This window comes from Sturnus vulgaris, chromosome 19 (genome assembly GCF_052056855.1).
Source record: "Sturnus vulgaris isolate bStuVul1 chromosome 19, bStuVul1.hap1, whole genome shotgun sequence".
Classification (NCBI taxonomy): Eukaryota; Metazoa; Chordata; class Aves; order Passeriformes; family Sturnidae; genus Sturnus; species Sturnus vulgaris.
In genome coordinates this window covers 4,042,672-4,058,483 of record NC_142261.1, presented here as the reverse complement: position 1 = coordinate 4,058,483, position 15,812 = coordinate 4,042,672, and the positions used below count along the sequence as shown (strand labels likewise).

The following is a 15,812-nucleotide window of genomic DNA, read 5'->3' as shown; positions in this document are numbered from 1 at the left end:
GGGAGAATCCTCTGAGCCTGCCTGTTTTCAGCACAGTCCTGACCAATATTTTTACACTTCCTGCTTGAAACTTCAGAGCAAAGCTTTGGGTTACAATTTGTAGCGTTTCCCCAAACTGGAACGGGTAATCTCAGCTAATCTTCCCCTCACCAAAATGGCAACAAGCCTCGCTGTATCTTCCACACTGCACTAAATAAATCTTTTGGGCACAATGAGAGCTTTCAAAGCCTGGTGCAGCAGTGGCAGCACCAGTGAGGCAGAGGTGGTTTGCAGGCCGTGCGTTTGGAGAGCGTGTGGAGCGACCGCGTGCGCTACATGGTGGTGGTGTACAGCAACGGGCGGCAGGACACCGAGGAGAACATCCTGCTGGGAGTGGACTTCTCCAGCAAGGAGAGGTAGGTCTGAGCTCACAGCCAGGCAGGATGGGCTCTCTGGCAACACCAAACTGTCCCTGAGCAGTTGGGTTACCTGCACCTGCAGATTCCAGCAAGAGGAAGGACACGGGGCTGAGTTTTCTGACATTTTTATTCAAGAACGTTTTCAGTCACCGTGGAATCAAAGGCTGTGGCATCCACCTCACCAGTGGGAGTTTGCTGCCTGCTCCCTGCAAAATGCTCTTGCAGACACATTTGCAAAACTGGAACTCATTCTCTCCCCCAGACTCCAGTGTGTTGATGGAATGATGCAATGGAGCTGCTTTTGGGGAGTAGCTTTGTTGCCAAATAACGTCAAAAAACAATACTGCAGAAGTAGCTCCAAAACCAACAAACAACTGTGTCAGCAACGAGCTGTTCCTTTTGTCTGCCTGATAAGAGCACACAGTATTTGGAAAAGCAAGTGAAATATTTTGTTATCGCAGCCCCTCTGAGATTATTCCAGTTCTGGTGAGTAAACCAAGGCAGAAAAGCTCTTGGCTCAGGGAGAAGGGGCTGCTTTAGCAGAGCTGGAGTCAGAGGCTGGAGCTGCCATGCTGTTGTGTGTGTTCTCCCAGGATTTAACAAGCTGCCCTGTCCTTGTGGTGCAGCCTCTGTGAGTTTTGTTTAACTCTGGAAAACCTTAGTGGTGGTTTCCCCTGGAAAGTGGGAAAGGGAAGCTTTGCACAGCAGAGGGATCTGTAGGGAAGATCCCAGCCGTGCCTTCCTGGTCAGATTATTGTCATTGGCTTTGATGCTGCCTCTGTTCTGCTCTGAAATTCCCATGTGGCATTCCCTTGGTGTGCCACAGCAGGAGAAGTTTGCCATGTCACCTCCACTCTGAAAAAAAAACTTTCATTAATTGGCTCCTGGTGATTATTGATGTGAGGCAAGAGGAAGGATGGATTTCTGTTGCTGTCTGCATCCCAATTTCCTTTAAAACCTGAATATCTCAGTAGCTTAATTATTTATGGCTGGAAGTTCCTGGCCTTCATTATAGCAGGGTTTTCTTGCCAGATTGCCTGTCTGAACTGAAAGTGTTCTTTTGGGTCAGATAAACCCCTAAAATCCATTTTCATCTGTTCTACCTGTCAGAGTGATCCCATGGAGCAATCACCATGAGTTATCACCTTTTCAGACCTTCAGACTCCGGCTTCCAGTTTTACTTGATGGCCTAAAATATTACAAGGGATTACTAGAGCAAGGCTTGAGGATTTTAAAAATTAAAGAGTATTAATAATTTAGGCTATTGGCATGACCACATCGTGGCCTATATTTAACTTCCTGTCTCTCCATCTCTCTTCCAGTAAAAGCTGCACTATAGGAATGGTTCTTCGCCTGTGGAGTGATACTAAAATCCATCTGGATGGGGATGGGTAAGAAACCACATTAAAAGGATAAATGTGAATGTTCTTCCCAACCTGGGGGCTGCTCTGGGAGAGATTCTCCATCACCTTGCAAATGAAGTGCCCATTTTGGATTCATGGCTGCAGAGTCCTCTTATTCAAACAGTGAGTTCTTGTCTTGCTCCCGTGATTCCAGGGAATGCTCTGAAACCCCACTGAGGACTGGAGCTCCCATTCCTGGCAGCCTCTTGCCATTCTTACTTGGGAGGTTGGAAAATCAGAGAGAAATTCTCATCCTGATTCTTCTGGCCTATGAGTGCCCCAGTGCAGTAACAGTTTGTAAAGAGCAGGTTGAGGTGCAGAGAAAAGCAGGTTTTGACTCGATTTTCTCTCTCTCCATCAGTGGCTTCAGCGTGAGCACTGCAGGGAGGATGCACATCTTCAAACCTGTGTCAGTGCAAGCCATGTGGTACGTGAGAGGCTGGGCTCAGAGACTCTTTCTTTCTATCAGTACATTTTCAAAAAGATCAGCTGCATTTTAGCCTTCTCCACGATGGGTGTTTGGTGAGCTGCAGCAGAGCTCTACTTCTCTGTGTCAGCAGAGGGGCTGTGGGAATCCTGGTCCCAAACCAGATCTGCTGCTTCAGTTCAGAGCAGCTCAGTGTCCTTCAGCATGGGGGAGGTGGCACCAGGGAAATGAAGAAATATGAAAGATGAGCTTGAATTCCTGGAGCTGCAAACCAAGAATTTCCTCTCTCTGCATGTTTCTCTCAGTGGCTGACAGAGGAGGTTCAGGGCCCATTGCCAGCCTGTGGCATTCCCTGTGTCCTGCCCCATTCCTGGGGTTCCTGCAGCCCCAGGTGCCCATTCACCTTCCAGCTCCTGCCACCCCTCCCCTGTGCAGGCATTCCAAACCCTTGAGCCAGCAAATTCCTCCCTGAAGAGGCTGCTCCACATGGAACTGCATCTCCCTCTGCCCCTTGGAGCCTGGAGAGATCCCTGTCCCTGCAGCATCTCCTAGGGAAGAGATACAGATGTGGAGAAGGATGTTGTGCTAGGGGTGGTTTGGTACAGAAACAAATGAAACTCCTGTCCCTGTCAGTTTTGAACTTGGCCCCTCTTGTTGCCAGCCTTGGATGTGGTTGATGTGTTCAGTGCAACAACTTCAGAGTAGAGCCTTAAAGAAAGGAAAATTTGAGGAGGGAAGGAAGGAAAAAGTAATGTTAGGATTTGCAAAAACAAATGACCCAATCTGGGCCTTGTCCCTGGAGCCTGTCAGGGGCCAGGAATGCTGGTAAATATGCATCAGGCTCCTTGCTGGAGGTGGTTGGAAAATTGTCCCTGTTCTTTATCTTCCTTTGGCTGTACAAGTTGGTTAATGATTAGATCTCAGAGCAACTTGTGCCTCCTTCTTCCCTGATAATTAGGAGAAGATCTCAGCCCCTGCCTCAGCCCTGCTGTGAGAAGCCCCCAAGGTGCAGTTTGTGCCTCTTTGAGTTCTGACACCATAAATTTCCTGCTTTCAAAGAGCAAACTGCAACAACTAATGCTGAAAATCACTTTTCCTCTGTGAAATTCTCTCAGCTCCTGCTTTTTCTGCTCACAGCTGCCCAAATCTCTTCTTCCATCCTGCAGGTCTGCTTTACAGATCCTCCACAAAGCCTGTGAAGTTGCCAGGAGGTACAACTACTTCCCAGGGGGGGTGGCCTTGGTGTGGGCCACCTACTACGAGAGCTGCATCAGCTCGGACCAGAGCTGCATCAATGAGTGGAACGCGATGCAGGACCTGGAGTCCACCCGCCCTGACTCCCCAGCCCTCTTTGTTGACAAGTCAGTGCAACATTTTATTTGGCTTGTGAAGGAAATCTCCCCTTCTCCCTGTTCTTCCTGGCCTGGTTCATTTCTGGGGTTTCAAAAGCAACAAAAGAGAATTTGTGTGAAATAGTCAGACTCGAAACTTCAGTTTGTGATATAGTATATGAGCAACAGCAAGCTGCTTTTGTTTTTTTTTCTCCTCCATTATTCTCATAAAAATTCCCTTTAACACAAGCCTTTCCCCTCACTCCTCAGTACTGTGCATGTGCTGCCAGCCTGGAATCATCCTCTCCTCTTCCTGTTCCTTCCCAGGCCAACAGAAAGGGAGCGAACCGAGCGCCTCATTAAAGCCAAGCTCCGGAGCATCATGACCAGCAAAGACCTGGAAAATGTGACTTCCAAGGAGGTAAATATAAAAAATTCTCACTCCTACTCTTCCTGCCAGACTGCTTCTCTAGAGAGTGGTGAGCAGGCACCGTATGCCTGGGTGTCCCTGGCTTTGGAATGTGCATTTCAGCCGTTCTGGAAAGGCTCTGCTCTGGCTTTGCTGTACCTCCCTCCTGAGAAATCGGGATAATCCCAGCATCAGAACTGTCTTTCAGGACCTCAGTAACAACTAGGTGACTTTCAAGTTAAATTTTAAGGTTTTATTTCATTTTTTTTTTCCCTGGGCAAATGTCAGAGGACCTTGCAGATAGCATTTTGCTGGTGACTTTATGGATGGAAAATCACAAATCAAGGCTAGAGCTCGTTTGGATCCATCCCCCAGGCTGGTGTGATCCATCCACCCACAGTGCAGACGTGACCAGAGTGGGGATGGTTCTTTTTGGGGTGGGTGTTTGGTTTTTGAGGGAGGTTATTAACATGCAAGTGGTAAGAGGAAGCTGAGAACGTGTCTGTCTGTGGATGTGTTCCTCACTCCTGCTGCAGACAAGCTCTTGCTTTTTATCTCTCAAATTATTATTTTTAAGGAGCATGTATCCCAAAATATTTTTTTTTTCCCCTCAGATGTTGTATCTGAAGTTTTATTTACAGCTTCTTAGCTTGGGGATTTAGAATACCAGGATGCCAGGGCAAGGCACAGTGGTTTTAACTGCCAGAGGGCAGGGATAGATGGGATATTGGGTGAGGGGCTTCCTGGTGAGGGGCTGGGATGGAATTCCCAGAGAAGCTGGAATCCCTGGAAGTGTCTGAGGCCAAGCTGGACGAGGCTTGGAACAACCTGGGACAGTGGAAGGTGTGGAATGAAATGAGCTTTAAGGTTCCTTCCCACATAAACCATTCTGGGATCATTGGAGAGATGCCACATACTGAAATTCCTGCTCTCCCAGGAAGGCTGAGTCCCTGTTGCTGTTTTTAATGAAAAAGTGAAAAGTGTTCTGCAGGGAAGTGCTCACAAATGTTTCTGTTGGACACTAAAATTCCAGTGCCATGCTTTGTGTTTGCTCTGCAGATCCGAAACGAGCTGGAGAAACACATGAACTGCAACTTGAAGGAATTCAAGGAATTTATTGACAATGAAATGCTGCTGATCCTGGGTCAGATGGACAAACCATCCCTGATTTTTGATCATTTGTACCTGGTGAGTGTCAGGAGCTCCAGGAGAGCTCTGCTGTGCTGTGTCCAATCCTTTGCCACTAGATGGTACTCCAGGCAAAACCAGGCTCTGCCTCTGGAACAAAGACTTCCCAGAGATGAACAGTTTGTGCCTGTTGGGTCTTTTTGTTGTTGTTCTGGAGAGAGTCAGAGGAAGTGCTCGTGTTTCAGGGCAAAAGCTGCTTTTGAACAGTTTAAAGCTTTCTCTTGTGAAGGTTTGGGGGGAATCCAAGGCGTAGCCACCCCCAGAGCTTTCAGGATTTGCCTCACTTCTCATGTGTGGCATGTCTGGGATCAGAGATGTCTTCACTTCGTTTCCCTGAGCTATTTCTCCCTGTGTTTAAACATCCAGAGTAGCCAGGGGCAGTGAATGAGCTCAGTCACACCCTGGCCTAGAACTAACTCTGAGGGTGAGTTGTGCCCTGGTCCCTCCTCCAGCAGGTCCCTGCCTACTCAGGACAGGACATCAATGCCCTATTCCTGTCTCAGAGGCTGCTCCCAACGTTCCAGCCAGCTCATGAGGGGTTGGGGGGCTGCAGAACCTTAGGGAAAATGGCTTTTTTGGGGTCCCTTGGAAACATATTTGTGTTTGTGGCTGTTGCAGGGCTCCGAGTGGAACGCTTCCAACCTGGAGGAGCTGCAGGGCTCGGGGTGAGTACTGCTCCTGCCAGGCTCCAAACCCTCCAGTGTGTGTGCCTGAATTCCCCCAGGACTCTGGAGAGGACATTTGTAGGCTCTAGGGAGGATTTGGGGTCCATTCTCAGCCATGAGGTAACTTCTCACCAGCAGCTCTGTGGAGAAATCTCTCCAACCTCACTTTTACCACCAGCACAGAGTGAAAATTACAAAACTTATCATTGCTGAGGTCCATCAGGATCTCCATCCCCCAGTGTTCCCAGTGCTGTGCCAGGTATGGATTCCTGCAGGCTGCAGAGGAGCAAAGGCTGCAGCATTAAGGAAAAATCTCCATTCAGATGGAGCAGAGCTGCCTGTGGATGAGCAAACTCCTCCTCACCTGCCTGGTCAGGCAGCTCCAGGTGTCTCTGCCATCCCCACGATGCTGCTTGGCTCCATTCCCTGCCACACTTTTTGCATCAGGGAGAATTCCCTATAAATATTTGCTGCTCCAACTCAAGGCCTGCACCAACCTTGATGTGAGGAACTGAAATTCTTCACAATTTCAGCACAGCTTAAAATGTTTCATTTGGAGTCCTTGGGAGCAGATGTTTGCACATGTTGGGACAAGGAAATCAAGCAGGGTGTTAATGATTATGTCTTGCATTGGGATATGCAGTGTCCAAAGGCAAAGCTGGACAAATTCAGAGACAAATATCCTGTGTCCTTGATTTTTCTCAGTGATAGGAGGTGATAAATCAATCTGGACATTCATTCTCAGGTGCATTGTTATCCCTGCTGTGATATTTGGCAGGAATCAAGAGATAGAATGTGACTCTCATGGTTTTGGTCAGAAAGAAGGAGAAGGGATGGGATTGCAGCTAAAACCTGCAGCTGGAGATGGTGATTCCTGGGTTATGTTCCCAAATCATTCACTTCTTTCTGCATCCCCAGAGCTACGTGGCACAGCAAAGAGTTCCTGGTTGGGTTACACAGACTCAATAAATGGGATAAAATAATCTTCTCCCTCCTGTGCCCAGGGTATTTGGACACTTGGGATGTGCTGGCAGTGAGAGGTGGCAGAAGGGCCTCCTGTGTGCCCTGTGTCACTGGCTGTAGGGAGGTTTAGGATTAGGGCTGTAGGTAAAACCTCACAGCTCTGTTGGGTTGGATTCCATGCACTCAGAGTGTCCCTCAGTGCCTGTTTGATGACCGTGGCAGCTCAGGGTGTCTCTCCCGTTGCCCACAGCATTGATTACATCCTGAATGTCACCCGGGAAATCGACAACTTCTTCCCGGGCCTGTTCGCGTATCACAACATCCGCGTGTACGACGAGGAGACCACGGACCTGCTGGCACACTGGAACGAGGCTTATCACTTCATCAACAAGGCCAAGTGAGTGCTGGGACACCCGGCCCTGGGGGAGGGCACATCCCAGCTCTCTGTGTCTCAGCCTGGGCCCTCAGGAAGCCACACGAAATGCAGGGCCTTGGCATCATCATTGCAAATTCCCAGAGCTGCCTCATGCCCTGTCCCTTCCTGGACTGGCATTAACCTGTTCCTAGCCCAGCAGTTTTATTACTACTTTGTTTTGCTTCCGAAAGGAAATGAGGATGTTTCCTCTTCTGGAGAAGTTCTGGAGCTGCTCCAGCCATGTCTGTGTTGGACCTGCCCCAACTGTCTCAGCAGAGCCCATCAAATCCTGCTGGGCTCTACATTCAGCCTTTTCCCAGTGATCCCAAAGGATTGGATGGAGGCAGGAGGCTTCATGGTGTCTCTGCAGTGAATGAGGCTGCCCATCTCTAACTCACAGCTTTTCTGGAGAGAGATTCTTCTCCTGACCCTCCTAATCCCAAGCATTCCTCCCCTCCGGAGCCATGATGTGGTGTGGGCAGAGCAGGGAGCGCCGTCCCTCCTCTGGTGAAGCCATAGCAGATCCATAACCAGTGACGTGGGATTCCCTTTCCTGTTTGTCCTGCTGCAGGAAGAACCACTCCAAGTGCCTGGTGCACTGCAAGATGGGCGTGAGCCGCTCTGCATCCACCGTCATCGCCTACGCCATGAAGGAGTTCGGCTGGTCCCTGGAGAAGGCCTACAATTACGTGAAGCAGAAGCGCAGCATCACGCGGCCCAACGCCGGCTTCATGCGGCAGCTGCTGGAGTACGAGGGAATTCTGGATGCCAGGTAAGGCTGGGGGTGAGGGAAGGAGAGGAGCTGGTTGTGGATAACGTCACAAAGGGTTGCTGGATCTCTGGGAGGGCTCTGTCGGTGTCATGCCCGCAGATGTGTGAGGGTGCAGCCTGAAGGGTCCTTTAAAAGGGCACAGGCAGAATCCTGGGCCAGTCGTGCTTTTCCTGAACCTTCCCTGTGCCAGGCTCCCTGCATGGAAATTAGCTGGGAGAGCTGCTCTGGTGTAATTCAGTGAGGGTTTCTCCGTGCTTGGGAAGCACGTTTGGATTTCTCAGCAGCCAGTGCTGCTCAGCACAGCATTGTTCTTGTTTTATGAGGCAGAACTGAGCTCAGGCCATTCCAGAGGCAAAGCCTTCGTGGTTCTGTGCCAACCCCAGGGCTCTGTCACTGCAAGGGCTGTAGTATTTATCTTCTAAGGATAGAGGAGATAATTCTGTCCCCTGGTTCAGGAGGAGCTGTGCCATGGGACGTGCAGAGGGGACACTCTGTGGTGTTGTGTTCTGAGGGGGCTTCTGTGCCCTGAAGGGTCTCCCAAGGTCTGATTCCCACCATAGATGTACTCAGGGCACTGCTCTGGAAGGGGCAGGTGGGGGGAAAAAAAATCTAATGCTGAAGGTGGTTTGTCCAAGTGGGATCTCAGGTCTGGGCCCAGCCCTTGGTTTCAGGGCTGTGGAGATGGAAGGAAGCTCCTGGCACTGGGCATCCTGCAGGGCAGTCACTGTGTCCTTGTCCTCTCCCCAGCAAGCAGCGCCACAATAAACTGTGGAAGCAGCAGGCAGAGAGCAACCTGCCCCAGAACACCGATGGCACCACGGGGTCAGGAGATTTCTTACTGGAGAGCTTGGACATCGACCTGGAGAATCGCCTGGCTGACCTGGACATGCCTTCCCAGTCAGCCTACCTGGACAACCGTGCTGGCTCTGATGGCTCTGTGGGCTTTGATTACTGCTTCCGCCGCCTCTCAGACACCCTGCTGGAGAACAAAATCCCCGGGGACAGGGAGGGCTTCTTCCACATGGAGCAGCTGCAGCGGGATGCCCTGGTGGGACAGCCTCCCTCTGCACCATCCCAGGGGAGGCTGCTGGACACGGGAAGGGCCCCGGAGAGAGCAGAGCCACTGGCAGAGCTGGGTGGCTTCTGTGAGAAAGAGGCAAAGAAGAAGCTGGACTTCAGCCCCAGGAAGGGAAGGATGGTCCTTGGGGAGCCAGGGGAGGACGGTGTCAGGGAGGAAAATCCCATGGAAAAGTGGAAGCGGCGTTTGTCCATGCACAAGGAGGAGAGCAGGCTCAATAGGGAGAACTTGAATAACAACAACAGCAAAAGGAGTTGCCCAGAGGATTTTGAGGTGCGTATGGAGGTGAGATGGAGGTGATTGGCATGGCTGACTCTGCTGCAAGTGAAACTGCTCTTCTCATCCTCATAGCCCAGTTTCATTTGACTTGGATAAAGCCTTTCATTCCATGATGAGCTTCTCCCCTTTCGAGGCGCTTCTGACCAGGGCTTTGCTTGCCCGAGCTGTGGATGTAGATGCCAGAGAGTGCCCAGTGAGTGCCCTGTAAAGTGCTGTGGGCAGCTTGCTTGCATGACCCTCGCTTGGCACGGTAGGTATTCCTTGGAGACACTGTCTGCTGGGAAAGCACGTGGCTTTAGTTCCTGCTGCAGGGCCTGAGGTGGAAATGGGCTTTGTTCCAGATCTCTTCGGCTGTCCCACACCTTGTGGGCCGTGCTGGTGTCAGTTCCGTGCTCGTTGATCTGTGCCTGTTTTCTCTCCTGCAGCACGATGCCGTGTTTGGGATCCTCAGCAAGGTGAAGCCTTCCTACCAGTCCTGCACTGACTGCATGTATTCCTCAGCGGGCTTGGCCCCCGACTCCTTCGGGGAGCAGTGCGAGAGGCTCGGCGCCGGCGCCGCGCGGCGCAGCAGCACCATCTGCACCCAGCCCCCGCTCCTGTCCCACCTGCACTCGCACCTGATGGAACACCTGCCCAGCAGGGCACCCCCCGAGGAGCCAGGCAGAACTAAACAGAACGAGGCTCCTCTCACTCTGGCGCCAGGAGCCGGGACTGTGGAGGTTGGAACGTGCAGGTCGCTCGATCAGCACTGCGGCCTTTTGGAGAGAGGGAAAGATGCGCCAAAAACCCCCGAAAAAACTCTGCTGCCCAGGAGAAACTCCCACTGTGACAGGAGCCTCCTTCACGCAGAGGTGGTGAGGGAAGAGTCTCTGGCCAGAAAGGACCCCAGACCCACCAAGGACCTGAAGTACCTGTTGTTCAGCAAAGACTTAGAAAAGCCGAGCGCCAACAGTTACCTGATGCAGCACCAGGAGTCGCTGCTCCAGCTGCAGAAAGCAGGATTGGTCAGGAAGCACACCAAAGAGCTGGAGCGCCTCAAGAGCCTCCCCTCGGACACCTCGGGGGGCAGAGTTGACTCCAGCATTGTGGAAGAAAGCGAGGACTTGATGTCCCATCCCGGCCTTGTGCCTCTCCTGGCGCCGGCCCCACTGCTGCCTGCAGACGCCGAGAACGACGTGGAGAAGCTGGGGGTGAAGCGCGTCCTGGAGGGGATCTCCCAGAAAACCTCCACACCGGCCGGGTACCGCCTGGAGCACACGAGCAGCTTCACCAAGGACTTCCTGAAGACCATCTGCTACACCCCCTCGTCCTCCCGCAGCTCCAACCTGACACGGAGCTCCAGCAGCGACAGCATCCACAGCGTGCGGGGCAAGCCCGGGCTGGTGAAGCAGCGCACGCAGGAGATCGAGACCAGGCTGCGCCTGGCCGGCCTCACCGTGTCCTCACCCCTGAAAAGATCCAATTCCCTCGCCAAGCTGGGATGTCTTAACCTGTCCTCTGAGGACCTGTCCAGTGAGGTGGACGTGTCCACCATCACAGACTCCAAGGAGGCCGTGTCCAGCGAGTGCTCCGTGCTCTGTGAGCCCCCACTGAGGAGCACAGATGGTGCCTCCAAACCAGGGGTGAAGCCTCTGGCTGGGAACTTGAAGAGCACGCTTTGGATGGGCAAAAGTTGATGCCTTGCAGAGGGAGGAGGGGGCTGGATTTTGGGGGTTTGTAGCATTTATTCATTGCATCAGTGCTGTTTTATCATCTGACTTGCAGCAGCTCATCTGGTGCCACCTCCTCGTCCCCTCCCTGTGCTCCTAGAGAGGAGGAAAGAACCACGATGGGTCACGGTGAAGGGCACAAGGGAAATAAAATGTGTTGCATGGCTTAGAGGAGGACTTGGTGTGTGACTTGCCTGTTGTCCTGCAGGATGCTCTTCCTAGTACTGTTTGCCAAGTGTAATAACGTGGATTTGTGTGTGGTTATGGATAGATATTTGTATCTCTATCTATCTATATCTAAAATGCTGAAATATTCTGTTTCAAAGACTCAAAATAATTATTCATTACTTTTTTTTTTACAGAACAAACACAAGTCTCTATTTAAACAGGGCACTTGTGGAAAATCCTTAAAATGATGACACGCACACTACCTCTGTTCTCGCTGGCTTTTTGTCCTGGTTTGTTGTTTGGGGCTTTTATCCTAAAGGCTTTTCCCAGAATTCTTGCTGTTGTTTGAAGGAATTCCCTTAGCTGTAAAGGAGTGTGGACACAGAGGCTTCCCCAGGCTGTGGCTGGGAGGTGAGGGAACACTGAGCTGTGTCTGTGGGGACGCTGTGACCCGATGTCACCCTGGCTGTGTGGCTGTCACAGGTGTTGTGTTCTTGGGGTGTTTTGCTGTCGTTGTGGTTGGTGTTGTCCCAGTGCTGACAGAGCCTGGCCAGTGGTTGCCTGTGACCTCGTGATGTGAAGCTGTGTTGGTGTTGTGGATGCTCTGGGGACCCTCTGTCACTGAGCTGTGGGTGACACGAGGTGGCCGAGGAGGGGTGGCTCTCCTGGAGCCCTGGTAGGTGACAGAGTCTTTTGTGGTTGTGCTGTTGGTTTTGTAGGACGATCCCTGTGCCCGGGGAGCTGCTGGGGGAATCCTGGGTGCTGTTTATGGTGGGTGTCAGGAGCCTGAGTGGCCCCAGAGCTGGAGCCAGGCTGGGCCTGGCCAGGAACTCACAGGGCTGTGTGAGCACCACGTGAACCCTGCTGGGGGGAGCAGTGGGACAGAAATGCTCCGAGGAGAGGGATGTTGGAGTGAAGGTGGGCAGCCAGGAGCTGTCTGTGCTCTCAGTCCAGTGTTACCCCTCCTGCCAGGGCTGATGCTTGGATCACAGCATTCTGTAAGGAATGCACATTTGCTGTGAATAGTTTTGGCAACGAGCCTGGTCAAGAGTTGGTCAAGAGCTGCTCCATGTGAGCCCTTGCTGAGTCCAGAGGGAAGAGCTTGGGAAGTGAGCAAGGGATGTGCTCCAAACCTCAGTGCCCCTGATCCCATCTGAGGCCTTGTGCCTTTGGGTGATGTTTTGTTGTAGATCTGGGGGGTCAAACAGGTTGATTTGCTCATCCTGGCTGTGAGAGTGAGTATTCCCACATTTTAAAATCTCCATGGAAAGGCTTTCTTGCAGCTCCCCTCTTTGAGGTGGGGCAGAGCCAGGCTGCAGCAGCTGCTCTGAACTGTGTTGATTGAAAATCCGGTGTCTAGAGGAAGGGAGCTGAGCATTTTCCTGCCCTAAATGCCTGGAGTTCCCTTTTCCCCTTAAGAATAAGATCCTGCATGTTTCATTTGTGTGAGGAATTGTAGGAACAGGCAATCAGTGAATAATTGTCCCTCCCGAACGAGTCTGAATTTGATTTGGACTTATTCCACCCAGGAGAGCTGGTGTGGAGCAAAAGGTGCTAGGGAAGGGAAGTTTTGTAGGAGCCTCTGCTTGCTTGGGCTGAGGCAGCACTGGGTCGTGCTCAGGGCAGGATGAAACCCACGGCTGGATCCATTCGTGTTTGGATCATCTTTATCCTCCTTTACACCCAGATTCGGATTTGGGAAGGGGCAAACAGGAGGCCCTGGGGCTGTTGGGTGCCGCAGGGTCGGAGCAGCTCCTGGGAAACCTCGGTGTCCCCTGCTCGGGACCGCAGGGTCACCCACAGGTTATTGCTCCCTGAGTGCTGCCGACCCTTCCCATCACTGCCTGCCTGAGGGAAGAGGTGCTGGGGACGGGTTTTGAATTCATTTCGAAAATTCTGTGAACCGACACGAGCGAACATCTGATTTCCTTCCTGTTTCTCGAGTGCCTGCCGAGTTCTGCCGCGTCCAGCCCGCTCAGCTCGGCCCCCTCCGCCTTCCCTGCTGCTGTTCCCGCCTGGCTCTGGCTGCATCAGCCCCAGGCTTCGCTCCGGCCTCGGGGCTCCCTCCCTGCGTGGTCGGGATACAGACACGGCTTGGTGGGAGCTGCTCCGGGAGCTCCGCTGTGCCATTCCCGGGGGGTTGTAGCCAAACCTCTCCCGTCCCGTCGGGTTTGTTGCATGACAAGGTTGATGTGCTCGTCCTCCCCACGTGTCGTACGTGTCCTTACGATGGAGTGCCTTACTCATAGTTTACAAACACTGTGTATCTGCTGAGCTGTTGGACTCTGCTGTTTGCTGTTCTCTGGGGAGTTTTTGGTGCTTTTGGTGTTTCCGGTGGCAGTGAGGCCGTCCCTCCTCCTTTCCTGCCCTCCTGTCCCCGCCGAGCTCGGCACTGCTCGCCTGCTACCGCTTCCCTCTGCTCTGGGCATGGCAGAACCACAAGGCTCCGTGACAGCCGCGGTGCGGGTGGCTGCTCCCGGTGTCCCCGTTTGTCCCATTTATCCCATTTATCCCATTTATCCCATTTATCTATGCATCGCTGCCGGAACGCGGGCGGGGTGTGCAGGGACACATCCCATCACCGACCACGCTTTGCTCGGCAGACCCAAACCCTGTCCCGTCCTGCCAGAAATCCTGAAATGCTCAGACCGGCTCCTTAGTCCCGCTCCGTGTGGCAGCAGTGCCCGACCTCTCCCGGGGCTCCTTCCCGGGTGGTGTCCCGGCCGTGTCACCGACTCCCGGAGCGGTGGGGACAGTCCCAGTCAGTCCCTGAGGAGGGGGTTGAGTGATGTGTAGCTGTTCCTGTGCATTGCTGTACTCCATAACAACGTTCCTTTATTCCATGGTATTTCTTATCCCAGTTTTATATGGAAATCTGCAGGATTTTTGTACTGTATGCCCGCGGGAGGGATGCATCATGCACTTTTTTTTTTACTTTTGTTTGTAAAAATGTCCTGGATATTTTATGTGCTTCTTGTGAGGAAAAAAAATAAACTTTTTTTTTTCCTTTTACAAGTGAGTTTTGTAGCTTTGTTTGGCGGTGGGGAAGGAACAGACACTGAAGGGGTGGAAAGAAAAGGAGGGAATAGGACATATCCCAGGGACCCCACTGCCTGCCTGGTGTTATCATTCCCCATCTGTCCTGGCTCTGCTTCCCTCGTTTTTGGTTTTCTGATGCTCCTGTAGGCTGGATGCAGGGGAACAGGATGGGGATCAGTCATTCTCCACCTGGTTTCTTCAGAGACCCCAGACTGAGCTCAGGAGGAGCTGCTCACCTTCTGGAAAGGATGCCAGCAGTGGAGCCAGTGGCACATGGAGAAGTGACACCTGCACCTTGCCAAGCCTGGAAAATCCCACCTGGGAGAGGGCCTTGATGCTGCCACAGCAACGTGGGCTGTGGAATTCCCAGAGGCCTGTGCTGGTCTCCTCAGCAAAGCCACATCCCAGGTGTGGAAGGCCCGGAGCTCCCACAGGGACTGACGTGGACAGCAGCTCCTGGCTGGGGAAATCATCTGCAAACGATTGAGGGAACTGTCCTGGGCTGCCAGGGGTGGGTTTGGAGATTTGGGTCTCCTTCACCTGAGGATATCCCCGGGGGAGGGGTGGATCTCCAGGTGTGGGAGCAGCTCTGGCACGGCCTGGGCAGGTGCTGCTGCAGGAGCTGAGGCACCAGGAGCTGGAAGGGGATCTGTCCCTGCCCTGATCCAGGACCGCAGCACAGAGCACTTGGAGGGACAAGCCCTCCCTGGAGATTCCCAGATGTGCTGAGACGATGGCACAGGAGGGAAAACAGCAGGAGCAGGGGCTGGATGGGGCTGTTACACCCGGGGATTAACTCTCTTCAGAGATGGAAGCCCCAGAGCTCTGGATTGGGAAGAGCTTCCCGCTGCTGTTGGAGATCCTGGAGCACAGCCTGTCCCTCAGCCAACACAGTTTTGGGGTCAGTGTTTGCTGTTGGTTCATTTAACTCACACATCCCTTGGCTGGGTGGACAGAGACATCGCTCCCTGCTCGCTTCAGCTTCCCAAAGATGGAGCCTCCCCACGGAGCCGTTCCCAGCTCCAGAGGTGGGTGTGGGTTGGATGCAGGGAACCACAACATGGGACTGTGCAATGGCTGGAGCGTGCTCAGGCTGCCGGTGAGTCCCTGGCTCTTTTTTTTGTTCTTGTTAGGATTGGAAATTGGTCCTTTTCAGAGCGGTTCCTCACTGCCAAATGTTACATCCTGTTGTGATGTTGCTATGGCAAAACCAGGCAACATCTGGAGCAACACAAATTCTCTCTGGCGACCAGGGAGGGTTTATTTATAGCCTCACTGACCAAAGGAGATGCCTGAGCCTGGAGCTGCCGTGGGCAGGGGCAGTCTGGCACTGGGTGCCCTCGTGGCTGGGAATTGAGGTGCTGGGGAGGTGCAGGGTTCAGCTGTGCCCCTGGTCTCTCCCTCATGGAGGAGCTGCAGGTGCTCCAAAGCTGATCTCCTCAAGGACCCTCAGATGGGAAGATGCTTCCCTGCCAGCATTTTCCAGCTCCATGTGGAGTTGGGGTGGTGAGCAGGTACCTTAATGGTGGTTTTGGGTAAAAAGATGAGGTTTGGCCGGAGGGGAAGGC

General features: G+C 52.7%; 1 protein-coding gene across 4 annotated transcripts in view; it reads left to right on the top strand.

The window, feature by feature from the left end:
* SSH1 (slingshot protein phosphatase 1) overlaps nucleotides 1–14,220 on the top strand; it is a 33,481-nt gene extending 19,261 nt beyond the window's left edge. For all 4 annotated transcript variants that reach the window (XM_014875047.2, XM_088176205.1, XM_088176206.1 and 1 more), the window contains 11 exons: nucleotides 274–395; nucleotides 1,721–1,789; nucleotides 2,163–2,228; nucleotides 3,395–3,589; nucleotides 3,887–3,980; nucleotides 5,028–5,156; nucleotides 5,775–5,821; nucleotides 7,035–7,181; nucleotides 7,771–7,971; nucleotides 8,719–9,322; nucleotides 9,754–14,220. In XM_014875047.2, coding sequence (XP_014730533.2) covers nucleotides 274–395; nucleotides 1,721–1,789; nucleotides 2,163–2,228; nucleotides 3,395–3,589; nucleotides 3,887–3,980; nucleotides 5,028–5,156; nucleotides 5,775–5,821; nucleotides 7,035–7,181; nucleotides 7,771–7,971; nucleotides 8,719–9,322; nucleotides 9,754–11,004 — 2,925 coding nt within the window. In that variant the 3' untranslated portion in view covers nucleotides 11,005–14,220. The remainder of the gene's footprint in view (nucleotides 1–273; nucleotides 396–1,720; nucleotides 1,790–2,162; nucleotides 2,229–3,394; nucleotides 3,590–3,886; nucleotides 3,981–5,027; nucleotides 5,157–5,774; nucleotides 5,822–7,034; nucleotides 7,182–7,770; nucleotides 7,972–8,718; nucleotides 9,323–9,753) is intronic.
* The last annotated feature ends 1,592 nt before the right edge of the window (nucleotides 14,221–15,812 follow it).